A 16,870-nucleotide genomic window follows, 5' to 3' on the forward strand; every position below is an offset into this window, starting at 1 on the left:
CCAGTACACAACATCTGCAGGTTTGTAGTGACGCCTGTCACTGGCAAAAGATGCCGAGAGCGAGTTGGGCTATACTAATCCTGGTACAACCAAATCAGGAAGGCCCACTAAGCTTCAACAAGACACTCCCTCACCCGAACAGGAATTGGCAGTTGAATTGGCTTCCTGGGGCAGTATTCGGCCACCCCCTGCCAAATAGCTCACTCAATTACCCAACAGTTCTCAGTTCCCAGCAGCTGCGGAGCAGCTGACCAAGGCGGCAGTCAGTACCTGTAACGCAGTGGAGGGTCCTAAGAATATCTGGGTCCGCCCAGGCCGCCAATGGAAACTGACCCTTGCAACGTTTAACACCCGAACCCTCTCGAGTGAGGCTAGCTTAGCAGGACTCTTTGAGGAACTATCAGACATTGTTTGGGATATCATCGGCCTTAGTGAGATAAGAAGAACTGGTGAGGCTTATACATTGCTGAATAATAGACAGGTCCTCTGCTATAGAGGTCTCCTAGATAAAAATCAATACGGGGTAGGATTTTTAATCCATAAGGACATAGCGGGCAACATTGACGAATTCTACAGCTGTAATGAGAGGGTAGCTGTAGTCGTAATCAAACTTAATAAGAGGTATAGATTAAAGGTAGTCCAAGCCTACGCTCCAACGTCCAGTCATGATGATGAGGAAGAAGATCAGTTTTATGATTGGTGATGAGAAAAGTCCAAACTCACTATACTGTAGTAATTGGCGACTTCAATGCAAAAGTGAGGAAAAAGCAGACTGGTGAACAAGCAATTGGAAACTACGGCGTCGATTCTAGGAGCGCTAGAGGAGAGATGCTGGTAGAATTCGCAGAAAGGAATAAACTTCGAATAATGAACACCTTTTCAGGAAGTGTAGCAACAGAAAGTGGACCTGGAAAAGCCATAATGGCGAAACAAGAAATGAAATTGACTTCATATTTTCTGCTGATCGCAGCATAGTGCAGGATGTACAAGTGATAGGTAGGCAAAAGTGCAGTGATCATAGGTTAGTGAGGGCTAGGATTCACCTCAATTTGAAGAGAGAAAGAGCAAAATTGGTCAAGAAGAAGCAGGTGAACCTAGAGGCAGTAAGGGTAAAAGCAGATAAATTCAGGCTGGTACTTGCAAACAAATATGCAGCCTTAGAACAGAGAGATGATGATGACATAGAGCTAATTAATGAAACCGTAACTAGGTTGATTTCAAAGGCAGCAGTTGAAGTGGGAGGCAAGGCAACCAGTAGGGAAGCTCTCCCAAGTAACAAAGGACCTAATAAAGAAACGACAAAAAATGAAACTGTCCAACTCAAGAGATAAAATAGAATTCACGCAACTGTCGAAACTGATCAACACGGCGAAAATAAGTGATATTCGAAACTATAGCGTGAAAAAGACTGAAGAAGCCGTAAAAAACGGACGCAGCCTGAAATTAGTGACAAAAAAACTTGGCATAGGACAAACCGAGATGTATTCACTGAAAGATAAGCAGGGTAATATCACCATCAATCTCGAAGATATACTAAAAGCAGAGGACGAATTCTATACTGACCTGAGAGTACCCAGATGAGTCATGATACCTGAATTAGAAACAGCAATGAAAAGGATACAGAAACTCCTACTATAACTAGCGATGAGGTCAGAAAAGCGATGCAAGACATGAAACGAGGAAGAGCGGCAGGAGAAGATGGAATAACAGTCGATCTAATCAAAGATGGAGGAGACGAAATGATTGAAAAATTGGCGACTCTGTGTACGAAGTGTGTATCGACTGCAAGGGTCTCAGAAAACTGGAATGCCAACATTATACTAATCCACAAAAACGGAAACGTTAAATAATTGAAAAATTATAGGCCCATTTGCTTACTCCCAGTATTATACAAAATATTTACAAAAATAATCTTCAATAGAATAAGGGCACCACTGGACTTTAGTCAACCAAGGGAACAGGCTGGCTTCAGGCAGGGATACTCTACAATGGATCACATCCATGTCGTTAATCAGGTTATCGAGAAATCCACAGAGTATAATAAGCCTCTCTATATGGCTTTCATTGATTACGAAAAGGCATTTGACTCTGTACAGATACCAACATTCATAGCGGAATTACGTAATCAAGGAGTACAGAACGCTTACGTAAATACCTTGGACAGTATTTACAGAAGTTCTACAGCTACCTTAATTCTACACAAGAAAAACAGGAAGATACCTATAAAGAAAGGCGTCAGACATGCAGACACAATATCTCCAATGGTATTCACTGCGTGCTTGGGAGAAGTATTCAAGCTATTAAACTGGGAAGGCTTAGGAGTAAAGATCGACGGCGAATATTTCAGCAACCTTCGGTTTGCCGATGCCATTGTTCTATTCAGCAACAATGCAGACGAGTTACAACAAATGATTGAGGACCTTAACACAGAGAGTGTAAGAGTGGCGTTGAAAATTCATGTGCAGAAGACAAAGGTAATGATAAATAGCCGGGCAAAGGAACAAGAGTTCAGGATCGACAGTCGGCCTCTAGAGTCTGTGAAGGAGTACGTTTACCCAGGTCAATTAATCACAGGGAACCCTGATCATGTGAAGGAAATTCACAGAATAAAAATGGGTTGAATCGCACACGGCAGAAATTGCCAGCTCCCGACTGGAAGCTTACCATTACCATTAAAAAGGAAGGTGTACAATCAGTGCGTTTTATCAGTGCTGACATATGGAGCAGAGACTTGGAAACTGACAAAGAAGCTTGAGAACAAGTTAAGGACCGTGCAAAGGGCGATGGAACGGAGATTGCTAGGCCTAACGTTAAGAGACAGAAAGAGAGCGGTTTGGATCGGAAAGCAAACGGGTATAGACGATATTTTAATTGACACCAAGGTAAAAAAATGGAGCTGCGCAGGTCCTGTAATGCGTAGGTTCGATAACCTGTGGACCGTTATGGTTACAGAATGGGTGCCAAGAGAAGGGAAGCGCAGTCAAGGATGGCGGAAGACTAGGTGGAGCTGTGAAATTAGGAAATTCGCAGGTGCTACCTGGAATCGGTTGGACATTAAACATGCTGCTGCTGCTGATGATGACGATGCATCTGTCAGTTTGACAAACATACGTTCTTCCGCGCGAATGCAGAATGGCATAGATAAGTCTGTGAGTGCTGGTTACAAACTGTTTGCGACGTTGAGTAGAACATGTGTTGCTTTTGTTATTCTCTGAATTAACCTGTTTGCTTGTACCACAGCAACTTGCTTTGCTCTAGGAGTGGTACTGCTTCCCTTCGATGCGTTTTGACGCTTCCTGCTTAAACGCTCCGCGATAGAGGTGGGCATACTCATCGGGTAACGGGAATTTTCCAGGCGCTTGGCCTGATCTCTGACACTGGTTTTCACTTTGTTGTCACATGACTTCATCAGAGAATTATTAAAATACGGTGTTACTACGGCACGTTTTACGAGTTTTCAATGAGCGGAATGAAATGGTAGGACTGGCTTATTGCCTCTCGGCTATCTCCAGCAGATCTTTTATGGTGAAAAGTACAATCCCAAGTATAGGCAACCATATGAAATTGCCTACGCGGACTTCATGCGTCAACGACAAAGGGGGCCACACTTCAGTGAACGATGTTACGGTTTTTTTAAACCACCTAGTAAAATTTATTTGATGAGTTATTCAAAATGATTAAAAGATAGTCAACAAATCTCAACAATTTCACCACATCGGTGTTACTTTTTAGGCGTTCATCAAGAACGTGTTCACGGTTAGCTAGATGTGCCACTTAAGCAGGGAGCAATACATGACCGAATGCGTATGCCAGCTTTTTGTTTGACAACATTTCCCTCTCAGATTGCGTAAGTTGAGTTAATATAAAAACTGAGAAGTTCTAAAAATCTGTAGCAAGCCAAACCGGAAGCATTTTTGAAATCGAACCGCCCCAAATTTGTCAATGTGGTCAGTTACACATTTCATCACGTCATTCTGCGGGACAGAATAATACAGATCCTTTAAGTCAATAAAAAACGCGACAAGGTTCTTGTCTTGCCAGTCTTTAACGAATTGCACCACTTGTTCAGAGTTAGGGCCCTATAACGTAAAACTATTCCAATATGTTTCTATTCCAATCTCCTGACGTCAAAATTGCGTAACCACCAACGCAAGCACCGGGCGGTCACCCGCAGGGTTGTCGAACAGAGCTTTCGAACGCTCTCCTCGTTCATAGGAGGTCACTTTTGTTTGCTTGAAAAACGAATAACATTGCCTACACTGAGCGGCTTGTCGTATCTAATTGGAGGAGAACGCTCAAGTGGAGAGGGATTCGATGGGGCCGAGCCACTGCACTGAAAGTCGATAATCGGATGAAGAGGGTGGTGCCGGCGTCTACGATTGGTCGGCTTTCCCTTACTTAGCTTGCGGTGGCTGGTCGAAAATCGCCGCGGCATGCAACGGACCCTCAACAAAGAAGAGTTGGCAGAATGAAGGGGTAAACGTGCCGAAAGTGCTCGAAAACGTTACACGGCCACGCAAGAAGTTTTATTATTCGCAAATACACCCATGCTCACTGGCAGGTGCGAGTAGCCAGGGTCTGAGCGATCGGCGGTAGCCATCTTCTATTCCTTTCGGAATGGAGCATCCTGCGGCTATTCCGAAGAAAATTCAGTTTTGTTCGGCATATTAATGCATCTTTATCGCGGACACGTCACTTTGACGCGGTGAGTTCTTGCGGTTTTGTGACGTCGCGTGACAGGCAGGTGAAGTGGGTGCAGCCCGAAAACTCTTTACCAATAGCCGAGGGCTAATTGCGAAAAGGGGTCGAATCAGAAATAACTGTTTTTCTTTTTTTCTGTCAAATCATGCATAATCAGTGTGTACACATCATATCAGATGGGGAGGTATCGCGGTTTTCGTGACGTCGCGTGACAGACAGGTGAAGTGGGGGTGGTCGAAAAAAGTTTTTTACCAATCGTGGAGGGCTGATAGCAGAATTGGAATAGAAAAGTTAATTAATAATAATAATATTTGGGGTTTTACGTGCCAAAACCACTTTCTGATTATGAGGCACGCCGTAGTGGAGGACTCTGGAAATTTTGGCCACCTGGGGTTCTTTAACGTGCACCTAAATCTATGCACACGGGTGTTTTCGCATTTCGCCCCCATCGAAATGCGGCTGCCGTGGCCGGGATTCGATCCCGCGACCTCGTGCTCAGCAGCCCAACACCATAGCCACTGAGCAACCACGGCGGGTAATAGAAAAGTTTGGAATAGTTTTATGTTATAGCGCCCTTAGTTACCAAAAATAGGCTGTTGATTTGCAAGAGCTTTATGTATTTTTGTAAAAACGTCGCTACATATTTCTGCCAGGTTGCATTCTCTGACACTCACTCGGAGGGGACATTCAGACGTGTGCGTTTTTACTCTGAAGAACAAATCAAGGTCCCCGTTTGTGCTTTTTCCGATATACCGGGATACACCATCTAGTTGGAAGTTTTGCATAGCTTCTTTTCTTCATTCTGTACTTTCTTAAGTGTTATGTCATTGTGGACCCGGAAGGTTGACGAAATGGCTTCACGAGCATTTGCATTATACATCGTCCTGTTTATCACCACGAAACCACCCTCCTTACCCGTGGGTATGTGTGAGCGCGTTGTCTGTCATGAAATTAAGTCTTATTCAAAGAGAACCATTCGTCAAGGGGACGGGACCGCGTTAGCACATCCACTCCTTCCGATGCACACCTTTCTGAATCGGCTTCAGGTACTCGTACCATTGCCAACCGATCGGGAGCAGGCTTTTTTGGCTGAGTCGCGAAGTGCGGCAGTGCACGATGCATAGTGGCTATAAAGCTATCATGCACTTCCTTTATTCAAACTAAAAAGAAAAATTAAAGAACAGCTGACGTATAAAACATATAAAATAACAAAAAGCAGTTGAAAGGCGGAGAGCTGGATTTGTGATTGAGCATAAAGGAAAAAAAAAACTACAATAATGTTCTGGAAGAAAGATGCTTTAGAATTTCTGCCGTCGTATAAAAGCAGTCACTTCCTTCCGGTCACGAGGCAAGAGATTGTTCGCACCAAGAGATAAACTAACAAGATCACATAATCTAAGTCCAAGCCTTTAACCGAGGTAGCACAAAAGAGAGAACGTTTATATAGCGTTTATCCGAGACGATAAAAGAAGACACAGGTAAGACAACTTCGTTGTTAAAACGTCGTATATGTCTGCTAATGTCCGGCTTAATTACCTTTTTCAGACGATCTAGAGCAGCTCTTCAAAACGTATTCGAAACGCTGGTCTTGAACTAGGATTGGGAAAGAGACAAATAATCCATTTGCCAGGGCTCTTGATATATGATTTCTAAAAGCTTTTAAGACGTTATCAAAAAGTTGGTCTAGAAAGGTATACGATAATCTGAAGCTCGTTTTTGCGGTTTCCAGATGAGTCGACGCGTCGGTGTCTAGTGCTACTGAGCTCCTGGTGCAGTGCCAAGCACGGTTGCCTATAGGGGCCGACGCATACTCGACCAAGTCACCTGAAAACGAACATGTCCACGTAAATGAATGCGCAATGCCGCCTTTGGTATGCAGCAACGATGTGTACAACCTATATGGTAATGACATCCCGCTAAGAAATGGGCGCGTCTTGACAATCGACCAGGCCAGGACTTCTGTGCCAAGAGCGCATGGAATGAGCATATCACAAAGCAACACTTTATTGCAAAATTAATACTTGTGCAAGGTTGGAGCAAAATACGTGATAAATGCAAAGCAAATCGTATTGAAAGCATATCAATAATGACTAACGTTACCAGAAACAATTCTTAATGAACTAGAAATCGATCAACAATGACTAGAACATGCATAAACGATAATCGTAAGTAAACATACAATGATGAATAGCAAGAACGCGAAGTGTGCTAAAGTTTCTTATTTTGAACAGTAAAGGGCACATGCTATCAGATGAACAGACTAGAGTTATTTATAAATTTAATAACAGTAACTGCAAGAAGCAGAATGAAAATGCAAGATTTAATCGCATGGTATCTGCCTGCCTGCAAGCAATCTTACCAATAATTTGGAAGCTTGAAAAGAACTCAAAAAGGAATAACAACACATACCATCAAAAATCAATCCGGTGGTAAAAACCAAACAACGAGAACATGTTAAAATTGAAAATATTGCTTGTACGGTACACCAAATAGAGTAATAGTAAGAGAATTAAAAGAACCATAAAACTAAAGAACAATCAAGTGAAAGATCATATAGAATACTCAAACAAGGAAATCTGTGTAACCAGTGAGCACCACTGCAATGCAGAGTACGATGAGACTGAGTAACGCTGCACAACTAAAACAATCTTGGTACTCTAGCACACGAGAAATGAATGTGCAAGCCTCATTATTAAAAAGTTGAATAAACCTGGAAATTAACTGGAATGCACAGGAAGCTGCGCTTCAGTAACCAGTGGAGCAATGGTCATAACTAATACGAATCGGTTTATATAAATAGCATTGTACAAAAGGCGCTTATGTACCACTGTCGCAAAAACACACACAAGGTCGCAATGAATCATTTGCAAACCCATGAATACATTAGTACACTTTGCACACATCTCAAGTCTCCTGAAGTAAAAAAAGAAATTGGCTCGCCATCCCAGCCCTGCGAAAGTGGATGTCCAGCGAAGCTGTTGCAAAACCACCGCTGAAACTGTTGTGGGGGATTGCAGTGCTTTACTGCTTTAGAGCGATGGTAATTTGGACAGCACGCCGCCGCCCGCATAGTGGTGCTGCAACAACACTGAAATCAGGTGCTAGTCTAATTATTCCATATACGCAAGGCTATAGGGATGTCACTTCCCACGTCGCAAGATGCCATCGCCGTGGCAGCTTGCGCAGCAGTAATCGCTATCAGGAAAGGTATGCGGGGAGCGCTACGTACTTCGCATTGTTACCAGGCGCACCTTATCATCAATTATGTGGCTCGGATGCTTGTATTGCGCTTGTTCTTTATTCAAAGGTACGCTGTTCTATATGCTGTATCCGTGATTCCAAAGAATGTATGCGGTGTGTGCTTCAATTGCTGAAGTCTCTGCCTTGCGGGGCACGAGCCATCGCTTCTGGCCCTGCACTGCCACCGCGATGGCCCGAAATGTTTTGTAACCGGCACAAAAAATGCCGACCAAGTAGTAGCTAACAGCTTCGCTGTAAAAGCACTCTGAATGACAAAAAGCTTTCACACATGTAGCCCCGAGCGAATGCTTTACCAGTTCATCCCCACTTTCACATAGAAAAATATTTGGCACATAGTCCAGGCAGAGTTCCATTGACGAACAGCTTGGGAGCACACCACTTTGTGCTCTACAGTTCTGCTGGCAATGGCATGCTGGTACTTGAAATGTTTTCAATGTAGACGCACTTGATGCTCTGGACACTTATGCCCAGATATTTGCACTGGTGCTCCATTTCGTCGAAGTGGACCCAGAATTATGTACTACGCTGGTAGTTGAGATGTTCTGAACGCAGATGCAGTGGCTTCACCAGAGCGACTTGCCCACATACCATCTCTGACACATTTATGCGCTGACTCTTCATTTGGTAGCACTAAACTTTTTAAGTGTTCCCACTCTGTGTGCTTGCCAGATAAGTGGGCAGGCCTCACACTGAAATTTTTGCAGCTTCTAATGAAACATATAGCAGCACACTTCAGCTACAGTGTGAAAGATATGCTCAACTTTATGAGTTCTGAAGGGGGCATTAGCACAAGATATGCAACTGCAACACTGTATCCAGATCATTAAAATAAACATAACCCTTGATTTCTATCAAAAATTATTGCGGAAATTGTTTTGAACACTCTGTTCAATCAAATCGGCACATAATATGTCGATTCGACATTAAGTATGCTAAGCATTTCAACTACGTAATGACTATAAATTGCGTTCACTCGCTCTTCCTGTGCTAGCAACCTTATTGCTGCATTTCTTAAACGATTTGGAGGACGTCCTTTAAAGTAGATGAGGGAAGATGCGCCGATGTATACCCACGTATTCTCCTGCCCTTTGATCAGGGGCCACTGTGTTGATGCCAGTGGACTGAATGAGAACGATCAGTTCGCACAATGCAACGAAGCCAGAATTAAAGCCACTATGCAATTAAGGTATTATCACATTTTGTCACCTGTCATCTGCTTACTACCATTCATTACACCACGCTAAGTTACCAAGCATTAGTCCGATATTGCTGCATTTATTGGCCCACTGTCGCCTTGTAATCACATCTTCTACTAGGACCTCCAGGTAGGGACCAATATATGCAATTAATCATCCAAAAATCAATTCCGCAATGACATGGCTAAAATTGCTGTGCATATATAACCCATAATACATGTACTCTAAGCAGCAAATGCTATCTACTTTTAGCCATCAAGTTACTTAATGAACTGGCATGCCTAAATGCCTAAAAAGAGTTTCTTGCATTTGACTTACGTTTGGAATATTTGTTGCACAAGGACCAAGAACAGCGGATGCCCTGTTACGCGAAGTTGCACGAACAGCGCACAAATCGAAAAAACTGCGCGAGCGCTTCCGAAACTCCGTGCGTACACGTGGCACGCGCACGAAATCGGCAGGCGGCCGACTGGAGAAAAGCCCGCGCAGCGTAGATACCGGTACCAGTCACAAACAACAAAAAATAGTGACTACCTGGAGTAGCAGGACATTTTTTGCAAGGGGATTCACGACGACTCACGAATGCATTATCCACTAGTGAGTTACACAGGGTATATGCGGTATCCCATCGCGAACTACAATAACTATAACAAGAACAAAGTTACAAGTAGCGCAATATTGTTATAGCATTCCGAGGCACCGAAGAAAATTGAATTCGGACGTCTCATATTGGACACAAAGTTCCTGTTAAGACTATGAAATACCAGTCACGTGGGATAAAAGGGGCCAAAACAATCGAAGCTGAATCGCAAATGATAACAGGACGGTGTGGTTCACGCAATATTCCACAAGTGCGCTGTAGCCCAGGGCAATGATATAAAACGGGCACTTAACCTCATCTCTTGCGCTACCGTACTCGTAATGAACATTAACAAAGATCCCGCTTGTCAGTTCTCTTGTCTGCCACATTCTTGCTAAGCGGATGACTGAAATACCACAGTGACGGCGGTCTAGAGGATATAGGCAATGTGCGCAAACACGACATTACCGCCTTTCTTCGCATCCTGCAAAACTTGCTAGTTTCACGCATGACGGCTGACAGGCGCCCAAAAGCAACATTTCATCTCTTCCATCTTAATAGTGCTCTTAGCGCCTTGATTACAACGTCACTGCAAAGGCGCTTCACATAGCCATAGCCACATGACAATGAGCTTGAAGAGCAAATTATAGTGCCCTCCACTCGGCGCTCTCGAATTAAAAACTCAGCTGCTTTCCAAATTAACATCATTCAAACAAATCGCTGCACACGCGGTGCCAAGTAACACAACAAAGAACAATACTTGCTTGACAAAGGACAGCGCAGCTGAAAACAGTGAGAAACACACGACTGCCCAGACGAGCACAATTGCGGAACTATATGCACAGTTCGGTTTCACACGGCAGCCACGGCAGCCTTGGGCGCGGCTCAGCTGCTCTCCAAATTAAAATCCTGCAAACAAATCGCTGCACACGCAGTGCCAAGTAAGACAAAGAACAATACTTGCTTGACAAAGGACAGCGCAACCGAAAACAGTGAGAAACACACGACTGCCCAAACGAGCACAACTGAGGAACTACGCACAGTCCGGTTTCACACAGCAGTCACGACAGCCTTGGCCACAGCTCAGCTGCTCTCCAAATTAAAATCCTGCAAACAAATCGCTGCACACAGAGTGCCAAGTAAGACAACAAAGCACAATACTTGCTTGACAAAGGACAGCGCAACCGAAAACAGTGAGAAACACACGACTGCCCAAACGAGCACAATTTCGGAACTATGCACAGCCCGGTTTCACACGGCAGCCACGGCAGCCTTCGCCACACGTTTGGTCACGTGACCGATGTGACGACGGTATCGTATCGCCACCTTGCGCAACGTTGGATCATTTATGTTTGGACCGTGTTGATGGTTTGTCGAAGCGCCGCGGTGCGAGTGCTTGGTATGCGCGTCGCGCGTGAGCGTTGCGCGTTTCTGCTGTTTATCGACTGTGAATAATGTCGTGCAGAGTCAGACGCCGCCCTCTCTTCTGTTGTTCTTTTGCGCACTTGCTCGATATGCCACTCCACCTCAAACAAGAGCAGTGAGCTCGCAGTTCCCACTGTGAATTTCGCAGGCATTTCATTTCCCCCCTTTCTATTCGGAAGCCGTCAGTGCCGCATCATTGTGGCTAGACCGTCGGCGCGTTTGAGCAGGCGTGATTACACCAAGCTATGCGCCCAAGCTTGCCGAGCTCATACCGTTGAGTCCCATGAATATTAAAGCGAATAGCTTTCTCCAGCTCTTCTTATGGTTGATAAGAGGTCAGTTGTCGGTTGTAAGTACTGTTGATGAGCAACGAAGACGTTCGTTTGTTCTTTTGCTTTCTCGCCAACTATATTTCGGTCACTCTCTCTCGTTTTTTCGTTCGCTAGCTCGTTCGGGCTATACGCTTGTATACTGACATTCATCGACGGTGGTTTCTTCACATTGTTCTTGTATACATTGTGCTGCAGTAGAATTCCCCGCAACACTTTCTGCAGAGCACCGTTCTTAATAACGGCTGTACCGATGTATTACTTCGGTGCCACCGAAAGTGATGTTTGCCCTTAAACCAATACCTTTATTTATGCGTAATATAGAAAAGGCCTTATAAATGCATCGCATAAGTGTGCTTACAAAATGGAACAGGAGAAAAATTAACATGCCATCGGTAAAATACAACTATCTTATCTTGTAAGAAACTAAAAACAAAAGATGTAAAAAGTAAATAGGTCGTGCACTGCGCTCAGTGTGTAGCAGCTCTTTGAATTTTGCTGCTTATCCTTCAGAAGCTACGTGCGATCTCAAGTGGTTCCATTCGACCATAGTGCGTGGTATGAATGAATTTGCAAAACGATGAGAGTGACATATCGGTCGTTTCACATTTGCTCTAGTAAGATCTTGATGAGGGATAGTTGTGGTATTAACAGTAGTAAAAAAGGCCTAATTTGCACCGGTGGTCATGAAAAAAAAATACTGCAGGACTTCCAGGGACTGGAAGAAATCGTCAGAACAATAGAATGTGGATAAAGTTTATGAAAAAACGAAAGTTATTGAAATAGAGAATGCGCTGTCATAATCCGCACTAAGTCCGCATGGTCTACCGACTGGCAACGCTCCTCCGAAGTCGATGGGAAGTAATTGTCCGCGTCACAAAGAGCGGCTTTAATGTTACTACACTCGCGCACAAGTTCTTCGTAGTCTGTTGCGGTGTCAGCTTCATTTGCAATCGTTCGTCTCTTCTGACGTGTTTTTCCTGTCCGAACTCACGTTAAGGCAGCGCGAATACAGCAGAAATTGACACGACGAGTGCCGCTTGATAAATGGAGAATTCTCCCGCCAACTGAATATATACGGCTGTCACGATCCGCCCGGGTTCGTGAACGAGGGAGGGTTCGAGGCTCCGCAGCGTGGTGGTAATGAACGATGACTGACCGCCGAGCAGCTGTGTTCGCCGGTGTTTATTGCGGTGCGGTGACCATTGTTGCCTAACTGAGCCTGGAAGACCACCGAGCCTAGCGGGCGAACGAAGATTATGCCCGAGGGGGCGTCACATGCTTGCTACACCCCCTTACCCCCAATATGTTTGTTAACTAAACTAAAGAACCGTCCAAGTTCAAAGTACGAGGCTCTGCCTCCGTCCTAGCCGGGTCGACAGTGCCTGCTACCCAGGCGAGTAACGGTCCGGTGGCCTCCGCCGTCGAGTACTCCGCCTGGGCACCGGCGTTGACGGGGCGGCTGTGGCAACGCCGGGTGCGCCCTGAGACATCCTCGCTCCATGCGCACGATCCGCAGTGGTCGGCCTTGTGAGTGGTAACGGGCTCGACACCGGCACAACGGGCGCCGCACCACTGGCAACGCTTGCCGCCTCCGAGGTGGGCGGTGCTCCGCTAGAAGAGGCTGGAGCTGCCACTAGTCCTCCTGCGGTCTGGAACTCGGAAGTGGCAGTCGGGGGTGCTGGCCAGGTTCCGAGGCGAGGCCTAACATGGCCGGGGTGTCTGTGCCACGTGGCCCCCTTTGGCATGCGAACGAGCAGTGATGAGGCGCTGGCAGCAGACACCCCCTGTCCGGCGGACCACGGTGGGCCAGGACGGAAGTTCAGTTCTAGGCGAAAACTGGAGCGCCCGACTCCGGCAAAGGCCCGGGACGGCACTCTTGGTCAGCAGCCACCTTCTTCAGCTGCTTCAGTACTGTGGATCGGAGGTCCGGATGCAAGACGTCCAAGGATGTCTTGACCATCCGACCCAGCAGGAGCTCACAGGGGGCACGGCCAGTGACATCGTGGGGCGCGGTTCGGTACTGAAACAGTATCCGGGCAATCTGCGTTCGGAAATCCCCAGTCCGGCTCTTCTTGAGCTTGTCCTTGATGGTTTGCTCCACCCGCTCGGCTGCACCGTTTGAAGCAGGATGGTAAGGATTAACCGTCATCCGGCGGATTCCGTTCTTCGTCAGCCACGCCAGGTACTCAGTGCTGACGAAAGCAGGACCATTGTCGGACACGATGACATCCGGCAACCCCTGAGCGGCGAAGACTTGTCGTAGCGCTGCAATGGTCGCGCCTGCTGATGGAGTAGTAACAGGTAGAACCTCCACCCACTTCGAAAAGGCGTCCACCACCACCAGTAAGTAATGACCCTTGAAGGGCTCACCAAAATCCACATGCAGGCGGGACCAGGCTCTCTGGGGGAACGGCCAGGGGGTGATTTCCACATGACGTGAGGCCCGCTGATGCTCCTGGAAGATTTGGCAGCTCTGCACCATATGAGCGATGTCCTGGTCCAGGCCAGGCCTCCAAAAATGGGACCGGGCCACCATCTTAGTCTTTTCCATGCCAGGATGACCCGCGTGCAGCAACTGCAGGACCCTGGTCCGGAGATATTGTGGGATCACCACCCTAGAACTCCTCAGTAGGCAGCCCTGCTGCAAGCTCAGCTCAGCGGCTTTGTGGCTATAGGCCTGCTGAAACAATTCCTCCTCACGGGACACCGCCTTGACCACATGAGACAGGGCTCGGTCATGACATCGGACCGCCGATGACATGAAGGGCACCTCCGGGTACGCGTGTTCCAGCATGAACACTTCAGCAGGTTCTGGAACAGCATCAGGCACCTCTGGCAGGGGCAGGCGGTTCAAGGCATCAGCAGGTCTCAGGTCCTTTCCCGGCCGGTAAATCAGCTGGTAACAGGAAGCTGTCAGCCTCAAGTCCCAGTGTACCACTCGAGGTGATGCTTGCACGGGAACTGCCTTGTCAGGCCTCAGCAGACCCAACTGCGGCTTGTGGTCTGTCACCGCCTCGAACTTCCGGCCCCACAGATACTGGTGGAAACGTTTGACACCGAACATGAGGGCCAAGCCTTCCTTGTCCAGCAGGCTGAAGCGTTGCTCTCCAACATGAAGCCGACGAGAAGCAAATGACACAGGGCGTTCCTGCCCAGCCTTGTCCCTGTGCGCCAGGACGGCTCCCACGCCGTACGGCGACGCATCTACGGTCAGGACGGCAGGCGTAGCAGGATCGAAGCGCAACAGCACTGGAGCCTTGGTGATTAGCTCCTTGCTGCGCTGGAAGGCCCGGTCCTGCTCCTTCTTCCAGACCCATTGCTGACCATCTCGAAGCAGAAGGTGGAGCGGCTGTAGATGCCCCGACTGGTTCGACAGGCAACTCCTGTAGAAGTTGATGAGGCTGAGGTAGCTCTGAAGCTCCTTGTTCTGGGGCTTAGGCGCCTTGAGCACGGCATCAACCTTGCGGGGAGCCGGGGCTAGGCCAGCCTGGGAAATGACATGTCCCAAGTACTCAACAATGGGGGCCAGGAAAATGCAGTTTTACAGCTTGAGCTTAAGGCCGGCGTCCTGCAGCCCTGTCAGAACGTTGTGCAGGTTTTGAAGGTGGTCCCCGTCGTCGCTGCCAGTAACCAGGATGTCATCCAAGTACACCGTCACGTACGTCATGCCCCTGAAGAAGTTGTCCATCTCCCTCAGAAATATGGCTGGGGCTGAGGCCACGCCAAATGGTAAGTGCATGTACTGGAAGAGCCCCAAAGTTGTCGATACTGTGACATACTTCCGAGAGGCATCCTGGAGCATCAGCTGCTGGTAAGCATCTCTTAGGTCGAGCTTGGTCAACTTCTGTCAACCGGACAACGCTAACCAGAGATCTTCAATCCGGGGCAACGGGTACTTCTCGACTGTCGCGACGGGGTTGATGGTAACCTTGAAATCCCCACACATCCTAACACTGCCGTCTCGCTTGAGGACTGGTACCGTGGAAGCGGCCGATTCAGACATCTTGACGGGCACCAGGATGCCCTCTCGCTGTAACCGTTGCAGCTCCTGGGTGACGCTGTCTTTTAGGGCGAACGGCAGTGAGCGAGGCTTGAAAAAACGAGGCCGGGCTCACTCAGATACATAGATACCAGCCGTCGTGCCGGCAAATGTGCCCCCCCCCCTGGCTGGAAGAGGGACTTGAACTCGATCAGGAGGCTGGGGACGTTTTTTACCACATGCAAGCTGACTTCTTGGTACTCTGGCAGACGAACACCTAGTGCATGAATCCAGTTTCGGCCCAGCAGTGTCGGCGACGACCCCTTGTTTAAGTAAAGAAGAAGGGTTGCCTCCCTGTCGCCAAAGCGAACGCTGATATGTGCCTGACCCTGGACCTGGGAGAGCTGCCCGGAGTAGCTGCGCGGCATCACGCCCGAAGCCTCGACGGACACGCCGGGGAAGGTGTGCTTGAACCGTTTCCTGGCCATTACTGACACGCTGACCCCTGTGTCCAGCTCCATAGAAATGGTATGCCCGCAGATTTCGACGGTCAGCATGTACAGCGGCACAGACGACGGTACAAGGCCTGTGTGACACATGTCGAAAATCGGCGGGCCCTTGGCCACGACGTGGAGCCTGGCCGCGGAAGAACTTGAGTCTGCTGCCGCACGCCCCTACCGCGTACCCTTGCGACGGCTACCCTGGCCGTGGGCTTGTGTGGTACCTAGACTTGAACAAGGCTGCTGCTGCAGTTCGTTGTTCGTCGTCCCCCTTCGGCATACCCGTGCCAGGCGCCCAGTTTTACCGCACGTGAAGCTTTGTGCTTGAGAGAACTGGCACTGTGAGTGGGAGTGGGCACCACCACAGCGACCGCAGGTACTCCCCTTTGTCGCCAACTTCTTGACCGCCGCTTCCGCCGACGGTGAGCCAGTCGCACGGGCAATCTCGCCGGCGCCCTTGGCGGCACCTCCCTTTGCCAGCGCTGGCTTCACGGCGTCGTCCAGCGAGAGGTCGGGAAGCTCCAGGAGTCGCGTCTGCATGGCGGGGTTGTTGATGCCGCAGACGAAACGGCCCCGGAGCAGCGAGTCCAGCTGGTCCCCGAAAACGCAGGCACTCACAAATGTTCGTAGCACAGCAACGAAAAGCCCTAGGGTCTCTCCGTCCCGGCGGCTCCGGTTTTTTAAGCGGAAACGCTCCATTAGTGTGGACGGTGCTGGGTTGAAATGCGAGCGCAGTATGACGAGCAGCTCACCCAGAGTCTTAACATGCGGCGTGGCTGGCTTGAGAAGGTCGAGCAGGAGACTGATGACGCGGATCCCGCAGCTGGCGAGGGAAATGTCCCGCTGTTTGGCCTCGGGTGTGCCGTTTGCCCGGAAGAACACGTGGACTTGCTCCT

At 48.1% G+C, this 16,870-nt stretch overlaps 2 protein-coding genes across 2 annotated transcripts in view; both read left to right on the top strand.

The window, feature by feature from the left end:
- The window catches only part of LOC142571411 (phospholipid-transporting ATPase ABCA3-like), a 252,417-nt gene that overhangs the window by 125,307 nt on the left and 110,240 nt on the right, over nucleotides 1-16,870 (top strand). The window lies entirely within an intron of this gene.
- Nucleotides 15,131-16,870, top strand: part of LOC142570258 (uncharacterized) — a 31,756-nt gene continuing 30,016 nt past the window's right edge. The window contains exon 1 of the mRNA XM_075678658.1: nucleotides 15,131-15,306. Within this exon, the coding sequence (XP_075534773.1) occupies nucleotides 15,131-15,306 (176 nt within the window). The remainder of the gene's footprint in view (nucleotides 15,307-16,870) is intronic.

Source organism: Dermacentor variabilis, chromosome 2 (genome assembly GCF_050947875.1).
Source record: "Dermacentor variabilis isolate Ectoservices chromosome 2, ASM5094787v1, whole genome shotgun sequence".
Classification (NCBI taxonomy): Eukaryota; Metazoa; Arthropoda; class Arachnida; order Ixodida; family Ixodidae; genus Dermacentor; species Dermacentor variabilis.